This window comes from Chiloscyllium plagiosum, chromosome 7 (genome assembly GCF_004010195.1).
Source record: "Chiloscyllium plagiosum isolate BGI_BamShark_2017 chromosome 7, ASM401019v2, whole genome shotgun sequence".
In the NCBI taxonomy this organism is placed as follows: domain Eukaryota; kingdom Metazoa; phylum Chordata; class Chondrichthyes; order Orectolobiformes; family Hemiscylliidae; genus Chiloscyllium; species Chiloscyllium plagiosum.
In genome coordinates this window covers 109,651,595-109,669,026 of record NC_057716.1, presented here as the reverse complement: position 1 = coordinate 109,669,026, position 17,432 = coordinate 109,651,595, and the positions used below count along the sequence as shown (strand labels likewise).

General features: G+C 44.9%; 1 protein-coding gene and 1 long non-coding RNA gene across 3 annotated transcripts in view; one reads left to right on the top strand and one right to left on the bottom strand.

Annotated features, from left to right (window-relative positions):
* Positions 1-849: 849 nt before the first annotated feature.
* LOC122551870 lies at positions 850-2,015 on the bottom strand. Its single transcript, XR_006312216.1, has 2 exons — positions 1,961-2,015; positions 850-1,460 (listed from the first exon to the last, which is right to left on the bottom strand). It is a non-coding gene; the product is annotated as an uncharacterized LOC122551870 (long non-coding RNA).
* A 59-nt stretch (positions 2,016-2,074) lies between these two features.
* smarcal1 (SWI/SNF related, matrix associated, actin dependent regulator of chromatin, subfamily a-like 1) overlaps positions 2,075-17,432 on the top strand; it is a 150,871-nt gene continuing 135,513 nt past the window's right edge. The window contains exons 1-3 of one of the 2 annotated variants that reach the window (XM_043694414.1): positions 2,075-2,179; positions 2,293-3,122; positions 4,523-4,573. In XM_043694414.1, the coding sequence (XP_043550349.1) occupies positions 2,492-3,122; positions 4,523-4,573 (682 nt within the window). In that variant the 5' untranslated portion in view covers positions 2,075-2,179; positions 2,293-2,491. The remainder of the gene's footprint in view (positions 2,180-2,292; positions 3,123-4,522; positions 4,574-17,432) is intronic. The other variant, XM_043694416.1, reaches the window with a different exon arrangement.

Below are 17,432 nucleotides of genomic sequence, written 5' to 3'. Positions count from 1 at the left end.
TTTAGATTTACCAAGGGTTCCCGGTGGGTCTCAGGAGTAAGGAACTTCTGACTCCTCTAATCCTGGTGGCTAACTTTCTTCCTGTTTGTCCTACATAGTGTTTGTGGCAGTCCTTGCTTAGCCTGTCCCTCCAATCAGCGTCATCTACAAAATTCCATGCAAGGACTGCCACAAACACTACGTAGGACAAACTGGAAGAAAGTTAGCCATCAGGATACACGAACACCAGCAAGCCACATAAAGACACAACCCTCTCTCCCTCATAGCACTACACACGGATGAAAAAAACCCACCATTTCGACTGGGACAACACAGCTATCCTGGGACAGGCTAAGCAAAGACATGCCAGAGAATTCCGAGAGGCCTGGCACTCCAGCCACAACGCAATAAACAAACACATAGATCTAGATGCCATCTATCAACCCCTCAGAAAACAAACAGGAAATGACATCACCACAAACCCCAGGAACCCCATCCAGGAGAAAGATATAAATAGAAAGCAGGAGACAACAGCTTCGCTTCACTTGGAGGTCGCCACTGATGATGTTACCTAGCCAGGTAATGAAACGTCTGGACATCAAACCTACAGCTCAGCGAGCAAACCTACACCCTAAACCTCAACCTGAGCTACAAACCTTGCAAAAATCTGGATGGGTATAAAAAATAGGAAGGGTTTGGAGGGATATGGGCCGGGTGCTAGCAGGTGGGACTAGACTGGATTGGGATATCTGGTCAGCATGGACAAGTTGGACGAAAGGGTCTGTTCTCATGCTGAACATCTCTATGACTCTATGATATACTCCACGAATATAGTGAAAAGTTTATACATTGCCAATTGGCAGCACTGAGTTAGATACAAAAGTTTCTTTAGTGACAAGATTTTAGGCAATACAGAAATAGTTGGCCCAGCATTGCAGAAATAAAAGTTCAGTACAGCAGACCATGCTGACACCTAGTCTGCACCGGGCCCTGGCTCCACACCATGCCTACAACACACCACACTGGGAGCTGCTGCACCAGGCCGGGTGGCCCCAATAGAAGGAGTCCACTGCAGGAGGGTGGACAGTCGCAACGCCATGCTGAGAGGTTGCTGTGAGAGGCCACTGCACGAGGCCAAGAGGTCAGCACACCATACCGGGAGGCTCCTATGGGAGAAGGCTGTTGTGCCAGGCTAGAAGGTCGCCACGCCACATCGGAAGGCCGCTACAGGAGGCGGCCACCTTGCCAGACCAGGAAGTTATCATGCCATGTCAGGAGGCCCTGACAGAAGGAAGCCGCTGTGCCAGGCTAGGAGGTTGCCATGCCATGCTGGGACGCCACTGTAGGAGGCCGCCACACTACACCAGGAGGCCGCTATGGGAGGCTGCAGTGCCAGACTGGAAGTTGTCACCAGAGTCCAGGAATCATTGCTCACCAGAGACCAGGAATCATCACCGGAGGCCAGGCATCATTGCCGGAGGCTGGAGTCAAAGGGAAAAAAAGGAAGAAGGCAACAAAAAGCACTAGGAGGAATAAGAGAAGAAAGAAAAGAGCAGGTGGAGCGGATGAACTCCAGCTGGAGCATCCTACTCTGCTGCCATCTTGTCGTGAGTCCACTTGAGTTTCTGATCAACGATTGCTCCCAGACCAACCACCTGATGAAGGAGCAGCGCTCCTAAAGCTAGTGCTTCCAAATTAACCTGTTGGACAATGACCTGATGTTGTGTGAGTTTAACTTTGTACACCCCAGTCTAACACCGGTGCCTCCAAAACATGACTCCCAGGATTTTAATAGTGGGTATTCAGTGGTGGTTAGATTTTCTCTTATTGGAATGGTCATCATCTGGCATTTGTGTGATGTGAATGTTAGTTGCCATTTGTCAGCCCAAACCTGGATATTACCCAGATCTTGATGAACTTAAACATTAAATGATGTAGCCTGTAATAATGATATTATTGTATAGTATAGAATAATACATACGCTGTGATGTTCTATTGAACCGCAGTGGCAGTTGAAGTTTTCTGTTTAAATCGCCGTCTCGCGTCTTATCACATGCCTGTTGTCCGGTTGATGATTGGTTGATGTTGTACCAATCAGCGCCTTGGATCCTGGCCTGTTGGGTTCTGAAGCCTCGGCCTCGATTTTCGGGGTATTGTACGCTGAATGATGTCGGAGTTTGGAGGCGGTGTTGATGGAGATGTGAGTGTTCAGGGAGAGTTCCTCTGTTTCTTGTTGTACGTTTCAATATCTGTTTGCTCATATTAGGTTAGAGTTTGTATTTGCAGTGACGAATACCAGCCTTTGTTTCTCAGTTTCAGATGTTGTTCTTCCAGTGAAGGTTCAATACAACAACCTGGAATGGGGGTTAAGAATGTGATCTGTTCTTCAGCTTCTACATTTCCAGACTTGTTGCATTTTAAAAATTAATTATTGATTGCATACCTTTGATTGTAGTTTAAAATCTCGACTGGATATTGCTGACACTGGCACAGTTTGAAGCAATAAAGGAAAATGTCAGTGGCTCTGACTGAAGATCAGAAACGACAGATTGAAGCAAATCGGTTGAAGGCACTGGCTAGGCGAGCAGAGAGGTTAGCGTCGCAGCAGCAGCAGCAGCAAGCACTATCACAACAGAGCTCTGCCTTTCCATCCGGTAACCGGAATGGATTGCAGTACACCCCAACTCACCGTCACCTTGGACAGATACAGCAGAGCGATTCTACAGCAAAGATGGCATCACCTGAATGCACTGGACAGCAAAGGGCTGGCATTATCGACACTGTTCCTCAAGCCTCCCTCAATATGGAGAATGAGGAGACTAAGTTCACTCTTCTGGTAGCACAACCTGACTCCACGACCAAAAGCAATCCATCATGTACAACTGAGGAAAGGAATATGCTGGCATCTAACAGTTTGGAGCAGGAGGCTTGGGCTGGGACAAACTTGGGGCAATCTATTTCTGGCAATGCCCATTTTCAGTCAGGGAAAAGCCATTTCAGTTCAGCTGAAACCTCAGTCGGAAACTGGAGCAATAATTACAGAGGCAGCTGTGTGAAGTACTCTAAGGATCGATTTCGTGTGGAAATTGGATATAATGCAGAGCTTGTTTCAATGTTCAGAACAATCCCAAGTAGAAATTTTGGTAAGATTTCAATCTTATATTGTATAGCACAAAGAGAAAGAGAGGTCAGTTAGAAGAAAGATGGCTGGAGAGACAGGAAAGTGCAGAAGAACCATTGTGAGGGGGGATAGGGAGATGGGGGGGGGGGGGGGGGGGGGAGAGGAGAGAGAGAGGGAGAGGGAGAGGGGGAGTTAGGGAGATCTGAAAGAGAGGGAAATTAAATGAAAACCTTTCAAACTTTAATCATACTCCTATGGTCTAACTTCTTGCTAATTCTTTTCACCTTATTTCCAAAACAACAGTTTGCTACAGTAAAAACCTAGGAGACATTATGCAATCTCAAACTAATCCCACAGCCTCTCTCTCATAGCATTGTATTAATCCGAAACCAATCTCACTTCTCCATAACCCTGCATCAATTATAAAACTAATCCCATCACCCCAATGTCTCCTCATAGCCCAAAACCAGTTCCCGAACCATCCCCACTGTCCCACTTAAAAACGAAAGAACTGTGGATGCTGTAAATCGGAAATAAAAACAGAAATTGCTAGAAAAGCTCAACAGGTCTGGCAGATTTCTGATTTCTTTTCATGGATGCACCCAGACCTGCTGAGCTTTGCCAGCAATTTCTGATTTTGACCCACTGTCTCAGTATTTCTGTATAACTCTAGATCCATCCCATACAAGACCATTGCCCTGCTACCTCATCGTTGTCTTACATCAATTAACAAATTAATCCCACTGTTCCTGTCTCTCCCCATAGCCCTCTATGAATTCCAAACTGCCCTGACCTCCCCATGGTAGAGTATTAATCAAAAATACTAATCCCAGAATCCTACTGTCTCTACAAAACTCTGTATCAATCCATAGCTGATCACACTGTCCCGCTCTGTCCCCATGGCCCTGTATTAATCCAAAACTGATTCCATTACCCTGCTGACCTCCTACATCTCAGTATTAAAGCAGAAGAGGTGATGTCTGCACTTATGTAGTCATCTCTGGATAGCTATAATTTGTGTAGAAGAACTCCAAAAGTTTTATTAATGTGGATGTATGGCCTGAAGAATGTGATCCGCGAAAGCTGATGTAATCATCTGTGATTCCTGTGTAGTCTTGTGTGCTTAATTATCTAAAAATCAATTAGACTGGAAATACTTAGCAGTTCTCTTGACAGTTCTGTTGTGACCAGGTCCCTATGTAGCCAGTGACCAGATTAGGAAGAAAGGTATCCACAGGAATAATAATTGATATTTACTCTTTTTGGTGCAATACGTGTCTTCCAGTTTTTGTTTCCACTTCACATCCCTATTTTATCCTGACTGCAGGGTTGATGCCATTACTATTGGTTTTATCAGTTGGGTAATGATGTATAATCAAACAAATACTGCATCTCACCTCTGTTCTCATTCTGTGATTGCAGATACAGCCACCAAGATGTGGAACTTCAGCCTGGATGATTACAACCACTTGAGTGAGTTCAGTCATAACCTAGGTTTTTATTGTAAAGATGCTGATTGCTGTGCTGGCTTTCTAACCATGGTACTATTGAGCCTCACCTGTTAAACATTTCTAGGAGAGGCAGGGATTAATCAAGAACAGTCAACATTATTTTATTAAGGGGAAGTAATGTCTGACCAACTTGATTGAATTTTTCAAATAGGTGACCAGGTATATAGATGAGGGCAATGCAATCAATGTAGTCTCCTTAGAGTTCAGGAAGGCTTTTGATAAGGTCTGTTAAATTAGATAAGTTAAAATCACACAACACCAGGTTATAGACCAACAGGTTTATTTGGAAGTGCTAGCTTTCGAGGTGCTGCCTCTTCAAGTGGTTGTAGAACATGACCATACGACACAGAATTTGTAGTAAAAGGGTTACAGTGTCATGGAGTTGTAATGATATATTAAACAACTTTAGTTGGTGATTGTGTGATTTTTAAAGTTAAAAACCTCCAACCCTGGCAACATCCTTGGATATCTTTTTTGAACCCTTTCACAACTTCCTATAGCAGGGAAACCAGAATTGAATGCGGTATTCCAAAAGTGGCCTAACCACTATCTGCCATCTACTTAAGTCAGACGTGTGATGGAATACACCCCAATTGCCTGGAAGGGTGCAGCACCAACAACATTTAAGAGGCTAGACACCACCCAAGACAAAGCAGCCTGCTTGGTTGGCACCACATCCACTCACTCTAACACTGACGTTCAGTTGTAGTGGTGTGTGCTATTTACAAGATGTATTGCAGAAAAATACTAAAGATCCTCTCAAATCATCTTCCAAACTCATGACCACTGCCATCTAGAAGGAGAAGGGCAGGATTACCACAACTTGCAAGTTCCCTTCCAAGCCACTCATCATCCTGACTGGAAATAAATCACTGTTCCTTCAATGTCACTGGGTCAGGCTCCTGACATTCTCTCCCTAATGATGATGTGGGTCTATCTACAGCACATGGACTGCAGCAGTTCAAGAAGGGGTGGCACGGTGGCTCAGTGATTAGCATTGCTGCCTCACAGCACAAGGGCCCAGGTTTGATTCCAACCTTCTGTGACTGACTGTGTGGAGTTTGCACGTTCTCCCTGTGTCTGCGTGGGTTTCCTGCAAGGGCTCCGGTTTCCCCTCTCAATCCAAAAGATGTGCAGGTCAAGTGAATTGGCCATGCTAAGTTGCGCATAGAGTTAAATGCATTAGTGATTGGGGGTGGATTATTCTTCATAGGATTGGTGTGGACTTGGTGGGCCGAAGGGCCTGTTTCCACACTGTAGGCAATCTAATCTAATCTAAGGCAGCTCACCCCCACCTTCTCAAGGGCAACTCGAGATGGCCAATAATTGCTGGTCAGCCAGTGACGCCCACATCCCATGAATGAATAACAAAAAGGAGGTTGTATATGGGCTGATCAGTGACAAATGGAATTCAGTGTGAGATGATGCACTTGAGCAGGACAAGCAAGGCAAGGGATGAACGGTAGAAACCTAGAAAGCACTGAGGAACGTAGAACATACAACATTACCGCGCAGTACAGGCCCTTCGGCCCTCGATGTTGCGCCCACCTGTCATACCAATCTGAAGCCCATCTAACCTACACTATTCCATGTACATCCATATGCTTGTCCAATGATGACTTAAATGTACTTAAAGTTGGCGAATCTACTACCGTTGCAGGCAAAGCATTCCATACCCTTACTACTCTCTGAGGAAAGAAACTACCTCTGACATCTGTCCTATGTGGGTCTATCTACAGCACATGGACTGCACCCCTCAATTTAAAGCTATGCCCCCTCATGCTCGCCGTCACCATACTTGGAAAAAGGCTCTCCCTGTCCACCCTATCTAACCCACTGATTATCTTCTATGTCTCTATTAAGTCACCTCTCAACCTTCTTCTCTCTAATGAAAACAGCCTCAAGTCCCTCAGCCTTTCCTCGTAAGACCTTCCCTCCATACCAGGCAACATCCCAGTAAATCTCCTCTGCACCCTTTCCAAAGCTTCCACATCCTTCTTATAATACTGTGACCAGAACTGTATACAGTACTCCAAGTGCGGCCACACCAGAGTTTTGTACAGCTGTAGCATAACCTCATTGTTCTGGAACTCAAACCCTCTATTAATAAAAGCTAGAACACTTTATGCCTTCTCAACAACCTTGTCAACCTGGGTAGCAACTTTCAAGGATCTGTGTACCTGGACACCCAGATCTCTCTGCTCATCTACACTACCAAGAACCTTAGCATTAGCCCAGTACTTTGCATCTCGGTTACTCCGACTAAAGTGAATCACCTCACACTTGTCCGCATTAAACTCCATTTGCCAACTCTCAGTCCAGCTCTGCAGCTTATCTATGTCTCTCTGTAACCTACAACATCCTTCATCACTATCCACAACTCCACCGACCTTTGTGTCATCTGCAAATTTACTAACCCACCCTTCTACGCCCTCATCCAGGTCGTTTATAAAAATGACGAACAGCAGTGGACCCAACACCGACCCTTGCGGTACACCACTGGTAACTGGACTCCAGGATGAACATTTCCCATCAACCACCACCCTCTATCTTCTTTTAGCAAGCCAATTACTGATCCAAACTGCTGTATCTCCCACAGTCCCATTCCTCCACATTTTGTACAATAGCCTACTGTGGGGAACCTTATCGATTAGCAGGACTTTGATATTCATGTCCACCAGTCCCTTAAGGTAGCAGAACAGATAGATAAAGTGGTTCAGAAGATATGAGGGAAAGGTGCCTTTATTATCTGAGGCATAGAATGTAAGAGCAGGAAATTGTTGCTGGAACTGTGTACATATAAAAATAAATTGAATGGTCCACAACTGATGTATAGTGCCCATTTCTGGAATTCACGGTACAGGAGGGTTGTGACAGCAGTGGAGATGGTGCAGAGGAGATTTACCTATAAAGAAAGATAGGATAAACTGGAGTTCTTTTCCTTGGAATAGAAGGAACATTTCCCTACGAGGTGTTCAGTGACTGAGGCAAATATTTAAGGTAAGGAATAGAATATTCAGAGGGGGTGTGAGAAAAACATTTTCGCCCAGAGGGTGATGGGGATCTGAAACTAGCCATCCATAGCGTCTGAAACCCTCATCACGTTGAAGAAGCATTTAGATTGTACTTCTCATGCCAAGCATACAAGGCTGTAGCCAAGTACTGGAAAATGGGATTAGAATTGTTATGCCATTGCTTTTGAATGGCAAAGATTTGATGGGCCAAAGGGCCTTTTTTCTGTGCTGTAGAACACATGGGAATGGTTGTGGCAAAGACTATAAAAATTCAAGTCATGTTGCAGCTGTACAGAACTTTAGGTAGGCCTCATTTGGAATATTGTATGGTGTTTTGGTCACCAGAAGGATATGAAGGCTTTTGAAAGAGTACAGAAACTTTTTTTTATTCATTCATGGGATGAGGGCATCGTTGGCTAGATTAGCATTTCATAGAATCCCTACAATGTGGAAACAGGCCATTTGGCCCAACAAGTCCACACCAACCTCCGAAGAGTATCCCACCCAGAACCATTCCCTTACTCTATTATTCTACATTTCCCCTGACTAATGCACCTAGCCTACACACCCTGAACACTATTGGCAATTTAGTATGGCCAGTTCACCTAATCTGCACATTTTTGGACTGTGGGAGGAAACTGGAGCACCTGGGCGAAACCCACACAGACACGTGGAGAATGTGCAAACTCCACACACAGTCATATGTGGCCATCTCTAATTAGCCAGAGGGCAGTTAACACTCAACCACATTGTTGCGGGTCTGGAGTCATATATAGGCTAGACCAGTCAAGGCTGACCGTTTCCTTCCCTAAAGGACGTTATAGAACACAACCACATGATGAACTGTGTGCAGTTATGGTTGCCTCACTTTAGGAAAGATGTGGAAGCTTTGGAGAGGGTGCAGAGAAGATTTACCAGGATGTTGCCTGGAATGGAGAATAGGTCGTACGAGGATAGGTTGAGAGTGCTAGGCCTTTTCTCATTGGAACGGCGAAGGATGAGGGGTGACTTGGTAGAGGTTTATAAGATGATCAGAGGAATAGATAGAGTAGACAGTCAGAAACTTTTTCCCCGGGTACAACAGAGTGTTACAAGGGGACATAAATTTAAGGTGAAGGGTGGAAGGTATAGGGGAGATGTCAGGGGTGGGTTCTTTACCCAGAGAGTGGTGGGGGCATGGAATGCGCTGCCTGTGGGAGTGGTAGAGTCAGAATCTTTGGTGACCTTTAAGCGGCAATTGGATAGGTACATGGCTGGGTGCTTAAGCTAGGACAAATGTTCGGCACAACATGGTGGGCCGAAGGGCCTGTTCTGTGCTGTATTGTTCTATGTTCTATCTATGTTCTATGAAGGAGCAGCGCTCCGAAAACTAGTGCTTCCAGTTAAACCCGTTGGACTGTAACCTGCTGTTGTGTGATTTTTAACTTGGAACGTAGAACATTACATCTCAGTATAAGTCCTTCAACTCTTGATGGTTCCACAAGTCAGTGCATCAATCTGAAGCTTGTCTATCCTACTCTATTCCATTTTCATCCATGTGTTTATCCAATGACCATTTAAATGCCCTTAAAAGTTGGCATGTCTACTACTGTTGCAGGCAACGTGTTCCAACTTCCTCTGACATCTGTCCTATATCTATCACCCCTCAACTTAAAGCTATGACCCATCGTGCTAGCCATCACCATCTGAGGAAAAAGGCTCTCACCGTCCACCCTATCTAGTGAACTCAATGGGTTTTTCAGACAATTGACAATGGATTCATGGTCATCATTAAACTTCTTGTCAAGAGGAAAAAGGAAGCTTAATTAAGGTTGAGGAAGCAAGGATCTGGCACAGCGTTAGAGGGTAGCTAGGAAAGAAATGGACTGAAGAGAGCTAGGAGGGGACACGAAAAAATCTTGGCAGGAAGGATTAGGGAATACCCAAAGGCATTCTACACTTATTTGAGAAATAAGAGAATGACCAGAAAGAGGGTAGAGCTGATCAGGGATAGCGGAGGGAACTTGTGCCTGGAGCCTGAAGAGGTAGGGGAGGCCATAAATGAGGTTTTCGCTTCCGTATTCACTAGAGAGAAGAACCTTGTGATTAGTGAGAACACTGTTGACCAGGTTAATACTCTTGAACAGATTGATATTAAGAAAGAGAATGTACTAGAAATTCTGGGAAGCATAGAAATAGACAAGTCCCCAGGGCCAGACCAGATATATCCAAGGTAACTATGGAAAGCGAGGGAATGAGATTGCTGCACCTCTGGCAATGATCTTTGCATCCTCACTGGATGATTGGAGGGAGGCAAATGTTCCTCTGTTCAAGAAAGGGAATAGGGAAATCTCGGAGTTACAGAGCAGTCAGTCTTATGAATTTGTGAGGGTAGGTCATGCCTCACAAGCCTTATTGAGTTGTTCGAGAACGTGATGAGACAAGTTGACGAAGATTGAGCAGTGGTTGTGCTGTTTACGTTTTCAGTAAGGCATTTGATAAGGTTCTCCACAGTAGGTTCATTCACAAAGTTAGGAGGTATGGGATAAAGGGAAATTTGACTGTGTGATATAGAATTGGCTGGCCGAAAGAAGACAGTGAGTGGTAGTAGATGGAAAGTACTGCCTGGATCTGTTTTTGGGCCTCTGCTCTTTGTAGGTTTTATAAACGATTTGGATGAAGAAGTGGAAGGGTGCGTTAGTAAGTTTGCACATGATACAAATATTGGTGGTGTTATAGATAGTGTCAAGGGCTGTTGCAGGCTACAGCAAGATATTGACAGGGTGCAGAGCTGGGCTGAGAAGTGGCAGCTGGAGTTCAACCTGGGTAAATGTGAAATGATTCATTTTGGAAGGTTGAATTTGAATGCTGAATACTGGATTAAAGACCTGATTCTTGACAGTGTGGAGGAACAGCGGGATCTTGGGGTCCACGTACATCGATCCCTCAAAGTTGCCACTCAAGTTGATAGGGTTGTTAAGAAGGTGTATGATGTTCTGGCTTTCACTAACGGAGGGAGTAGAATTTAAGAGCAATGAGGTTTTGCTGCAGCTCTATAAAACCCTGGTTAGACTACACTTGGAATATTGTGTTCAATTCTGGTTGCCTCATTATAGGAAGGATGTAGATGCCTTAAAGAAGGTGCAGAGGAGATTTAGCAGGATGCTGCCTGGTTTGGCGGGCTTGTCGTACCAAGAGAGGTTGAGTGAGCTCGGCCTTTTTACACTGGAGGGTGGAAGGAAGAGAGGTGACTTGATAAAAGTATACAAGATAGTGAGAGGCATAGAGTTTACATAGAGTAAATAGCCCCAGGCAGAAATGGCTGTCATGCTGGTCACAATTTTAAGGTTATTGGAGGAAGGTATAGGAGAGATGTCAGAAGTAGGTTCTTTACGCAGAGTGGTGGGTGCATGGAATGCACTGCCAGCAGTGGTAGTAGAGTCAGAGACATTAGGGACATTTAAGCGACTGCTGAACAAGCCCATGGACGGCAGTAAATTGAGGGGTGTGCAGGTTAGTTTGATCTTCAATTAAGATAAATGCTTGGCACCGACATCTGTTCTCTGGTCCTCCTTGTCCTTCCGTTCAATCCCATAAGCATCCACATCCAGAGATTATTAGCTGCCATTTCCAGCAAGATATAATCACCGGACGTGTATCTCCCTCCCTTCCCTTGGGACTTATGCAGGGACTGTTCCTACCAGGACACCCTAGACAACTCCTCCTTCATTCCCAACACTTCCCTAGAGACCCACTGTACCTTCCCCTACAATCACAGAAGGTGTAGCATCTGTCCATATCCAAAGGCCCAAACATATCTTCCAAGTGAAGCAGGGCTTTACCTGCACTTCACACAATCTAGTCTATTGCATTCGCTGCTCACAATATGACCCCCTCTACCTTGGGGAAACAAAGCATTGATTGGGTGACTGCTTCACAGAACACTTGTGTTCTATTCGCCAAAAAAAATCCTGAAATTTCAGTTTTCTACCACTTCAACATACTACTCTGTTTCCTGGCCAACATCTCTATCGCGGCTCGCTGCACTGCTCCAGTGAAGCTTTGTGCAAGCTGGAAGAATAGCAACTCATTTTCTGCCTGGGGACTGTGTGGCCTTCTGTACTCCATATCGAGTTCAATAACTTGAGCTCTCCCATATCCTCACTCCAACCTCCGCACACCAGGCCTTATTATCACATAGATTAGAGTGGTGCTGGAAAAGCCCAGCAGGTCAGGCAGCATCCGAGGAGCAGGAAAATCAAGGTTTTGGGCAAAATCTAGACTCTGGTTTCCAGCATCTGCAGTCCTCACTTTTGCCTACTTATTATTACATAGTTAGCTATCTATTGTTAGCACTAACAATCCCCATTAATGGTCTGGATTAGTGGTGCTGGAAAAGCATAGCTGGTCAGGCAGCATCCAAGGAGCAGGAAAATTGACGTTTCAGGCATATTCCTTTCATCAGGAATAGAGGCTGGAATCCTGTAGGGTGGCAAGATAAATGAGAGTGGGCTGGGGGTGGGGAGAAAGTAGCATAGAGTACAGTAGGTGATTGGGGGTGGGGATGGAGGTGATGCGTCAGAGAGGAGGGTGTGGGAAGGTAGCAAGGTGTACAATGGGTGAATGGGGGTGGGGGTGAACATAGAACATTACAGCGCAGTACAGGCCCTTCAGCCTTCGATGTTGTGCCAACCTGTCATACCAATCTTAAGTCCATCTAACCTACACTATGCCATGTACATCCATATGCTTGTCCAATGACAACTTAAATGTACTTAAAGTTGGCAAATCTACTACCGTTGCAAGCAAAGCATTCCATATCCTTACTATTCTCTGAATAAAGAAATTACCTCTGACATCTGTCCTATATCTATCACCCCTCAATTTAAAACTATGCCCCCTGTGCTTGCCGTCACCATCTTTGAAAAAGGCTCTCCCTGTCCACCCTATCCAACCCTCTTGATTATCTTATATGTCTCTATTAAGTCACCTCTCAACCATCTTCTCTAACGAAAACAACCTCGAGTCCCTCAGCCTTTCCTCGTAAGACCTTCCCTCCATACCAGGCAACATCCTAGTAAATCTCCTCTGCACCGTTTCCAAAGCTTCCGCATCTTTCTTATAAAACGGTGACCAGAACTGTACACAATACTCCAAGTGTGGCCGCACCAGAGTTTGGTACAGCTGTAGCATAACCTCATGGTTCCGGAACTCGATCCCTCTGCTAATAAAAGCTAAAACACTGTATGCCTTCTTAACAACCCTGTCAACCTGGATGGCAACTTTCAAGGATTTGTGTACCTGGACACCGAGATCTCTCTGCTTATCTACACTATCAAGAATCTTACCATTAGCCCAGTACTTTGCATTCCAGTTACTCCGACCAAAGTGAATCACCTCACACTTATTCGCATTAAGCTCCATTTGCCACTTCTCAGCCCAGCTCTGCAGCTTATCTATGTCTCTCTGTAACCTACAATATCCTTCATCACTATCCACAACTCCACCGACCTTAGTGTCGTCTGCAAATTTACTAACCCACCCTTCCAACAACAACTGTTTGTCCTAGCTCTAAGCTTCCATCCTAGCTCCCTGAATTTCTGCCTTAAATCCCCATCTCTCTTCCTACCTATGTCGTTGGTGCCTATGTGGACCACGACTTGGGGCTGCTCCCCCTCCCCCTTAAAGATCCCAAAAACACGATCAGAGACATCACGAACTCTGGCACCTGGGAGGCAACATACCAACCGTGAGTCTCTCTCATCCCCACAAATGAAGGTGATAGGTCAGAGAGGAGGGTGGAGTGGATAGGTGGAAAGGAACTTAGGCAGGTAGGACAGGTCATGGGGATGGTGCTGAGCTGAAAGGTTGGAACTGAGGTAAGGTGGGGGATGGGGAAATGGGGAAACTGGTAAAGTCCATACTGTTTCAAAACTGGCTGGTGTGTGTGTTCAAGCTTTTGTACCTTCTACCCGATGGTAGAGGTTGTAGAAAAACATTGCCAGGGTGGGATGGATCTTTGAGAATGCTGCTGGCCTTTCCTTGACAGTGAGCCTGGTAGATGAATTCTATAAATGGGAGGTTGGCCTTTGTGATTATCCGGGCCAAGTTCACCACTCTCTGTAACCGTCTCCGATCTTGAATGGTACAGTCGCCATACCAATCATCCAGATAAAACGCTCTCGATGGCACACCAATAAAAGTTGGCAAGGGTATTCGTCATCATGCCAAATTTCCTTAGCTGCCTGAGGATGAAGAGACGTTGTTGGGCCTTTGTGATCAGTGCATCCACGTGAAGAGTCCAAGAAAGCTTATTGTGGATGACCACTCCCAGGGGCTTGACACTGTCTGCTTGTTCCATCTCTGTGCTATTAATGTGTGTGTGTGTGTGTCGGTGGCGGGGGGGGGTGCGGGTGCAGGGGCATGAGTAACATCCCACTGTAAGTCAATAATGAGTTCCTTGGTTTTGCTGGCATTGAGAGCCAGGTTGTTCTCAGTGCACCATTTTTCCAGGTCTTCCACCTCATGTTTGTAGTCTGTTTTGTCGCCATCTGAGATTCGACCAACTATAGTGGTGTCATCAGCAAACTTGTAAATGACGTTCGTCTGGTATTTGGCGATGCAGTCATGGGTATACAGTGAGTGCAGTAGGGGACTGGGTACGCATCGGTGGGAGGCTCCACTGTTGAGTGTTAATGGTGATGAAATATTGTCCCTAATTTTCACTGATTGTGGCCTGTGGGTCAGGAAACTGTGGATCCAGATGCAGAGAGTGGGGCTTAGTCCGAGATCACTCAGTTTAGTAATCAGTCTCGAGGGTATAATAGTGTTAAAGGCTGAACTGTAGTCGATGAGTAGGATTCTTATGTAGCTGTTCTTGGTATCAAGATGTTCTAGGGAGGAGTGAAGGGCGAGTGCTTTGGCATCTGACATGGATCTGTTGGTTCAATAGGCAAATTGGAGTGGGTCAAGAGTAGCGGGGAGGCTGGAGTTGATTAATGCCATGAACATCCTTTCAAAGCACTTCACGACCACCAAAGTTAGGGCCACTGGGCGGTAGTCCTTGAGATATGCTGCATGAGCCTTCTTAGGCACAGGGATGTTGGCCCTCTTGAAACAGGCAGGGACAGTGGCCTGCTGCAGGGATAGGGTGAAGATGTCTGATAAGACCTTGCCAGTTCATCTGCATATACACAGACTGCACAGCCTGGTACTCCATCTGGAGTAGCACGTTTCACATTTATCAGGGTTAAATTCCATCTGTTCTATCTGATTCTGATATGCTCATCTGACCAATCCATTTATATCCTTCTGTGACTAAACACTTCTCCATGCTATCAACCATCTGGCCAATCTTCATGCCATCAACAAACTTACTTAGCACTTCCAACCCTTCTCCCCAACATTCTCATCTACATTACTTGATGAATATCACAAACAATCAGGGACCCAGCACTGAGCCCTGTGGCATACCACTGCACACTGGGCTCCATACAAACAGCCTCTACCACCATTCTGAGTCTCCTATCATGAAGCTAAGCCAAGGTGGTAATTCTGCAGATTTGGTTATAACAATAACCAAAGGTTTTATGTGGAAGAAATAGAAAATAAAATTGAACAAAGGCAAGGTATTAACATAACAATTTGATCGATTTCAAAACACACAGCAGAGAAAAATCCCATCTATCCTAACACCATCACTTTATAGCATCAGCCTTCACACACCGGTTTGACTTAACTGTTTATTTCAATTTGCAATCTTAAGAACTTGATTTTTTATCCCCCCATGATCATTCGTACACCAGACCTTAAAATTTTCTTAGCTTCACATCACCCCTTCATAGTTCCAGACCGAGAATGTTTGTTTAGAACCTTCAACCTAAACTGAGGTCACCCATTTCTTAATATTTCAACTCATTGCTTGCTCCAAGAGAAACTGTCCCTACATCTGATCCCAGCGAAATCTTCTGTGAACTGTCTCAAAAAGCTGTCTAATCTGTGTTTTTGTTTAAGCACAGGTCAATTTTTGATTCTTCTAACTGAAATGCAAGTTAATGCCTTATAACATTTGCTCAGAAAACACTCATAACACAAGAAAATTCACATTATCGCTCCAGGAGAGCCCCATTCAGCTGTACCCTTACACATACTGGTGAAGATCATGGCTCAAAAAAGAATGACAGAGTAATTATTAAATTCTTCATCCACATAAACTAAAACTCACATACCACGAGTTCAAAATCCTAACTCAAATACTCAATCTATCTTCCCAGGAATTCTGAGGTCTTCTCACTCTCAATATCCTCCGATAAGTAGTTAAACTACATTAAACACTAACACTTGTGCAAATTCCTTTGCAGCTTTTCAAATCTCTTTCACATTTGTCTTCCACTCCTCGTCCACATCTCCCCCTCCCATTTTCTCCTCCCTAACTATAACATAATAGAAACAAAAACCAAGAACAGGAGTAGGCTATTTGCTCCTTCAAGCCTGCTCTGCCAGTCAATATAATAGAAAATAGAACAGTACAGGATAGTACAGGTTCTTCGGCCCTCTGTGCCAACCTTTTATCCCACTTTAAGATCAAACTAACCTATATACCCTTTATTGTACTATATTCCCTATGCCTATCCAAGAGTCACTTGACTGTCCCCAATGTATCTGACTCGTCTACCACTGCTGGCAGTGTATTCCATGTACCTGCTACTCTGTGTAAAGTACCAATTTCTGACACCTCCCTTAAATCTTCCTCCAAACACTTTAAAATTATATCTCCTCGTGATAGTTATTTCTGCACCTGAGAAAAAGTCTCTGGCTATCCATTCTATCTATGCCTCTCATCATCTTGTGCACCTCTCATCATCTTCGCTCCAGGGAGAAAAATCCTAGCTCCCTCAAACTTTCTTCATAAGGCAGCATCCTGGTAAATCTTGTCTGCACCCTCCCTCCAGCTTCAGCATTCTTCCTATAATGAGGTGACCAGAACTGAACACAATATTCCAGGTGTGGTCTAACCAGGGCTATGTAGATCTGCAGCATAACCTCGCAGATCTTAAACTCAATCCCCCGCTAATGAAAGCCAACACACCACATGGCTTCTTAACAGCTCTATCAATTTGGGTGGCACCTTTGAGGGGTGTATGGACATGGACCCTAAGATCCCTCTGTTCCTCCACACTGCCAAGAATCCTGCCTTTAACCCTGTATTCTGCACTCAAATTCAACCTTCCAAAGTGAATCACATCACAATTTTCCAAGTTGAGCTCCATCTGCCACTTCTCAGCCCAGTTCTGTCAATGTCCCTTTGCAACTGACAACAGCCCTCCACACTATCCACCACTCCTCCAACCTTTGTGCCATTGGCAAACTTACTAACCCACCCTTCTTTCTCATCCAAGTCATTTATAAAAATCACAAAGAGCAGAGGTCCCAGAACTTATCCTTGCAGAACATCATTGGGGTTCAGTTGGGGCGATTGAGAGTTATAAGGAAGCCAAGAAGGATCTGAAGAGAGAGCTAAGAGCAGCAAGGAGGGGACATGAACAACTAACTCTGCAGGGGCATGGGAACCTAGACTGTAGCTTTAGGGTGCAGGACCTGGAGTGTAGGGAGGTTAGGAACATGGCATCAATCTCAAAGGAGCGTGCCTATAAACCGGAAAGTGGCTTGAAGTGTGTATACTTCAATGCAAGAAGTATACGAAATAAGGTAGGTGAACTTGCAGCGTGGGTTGGTACCTGGGATTTCGATGTTGTGGCTATTATGGAGACATGGGTAGAACAGGGACAGGATTGGCTGTTGCAGGTGCCAGGGTTTAAATGTTTTAGT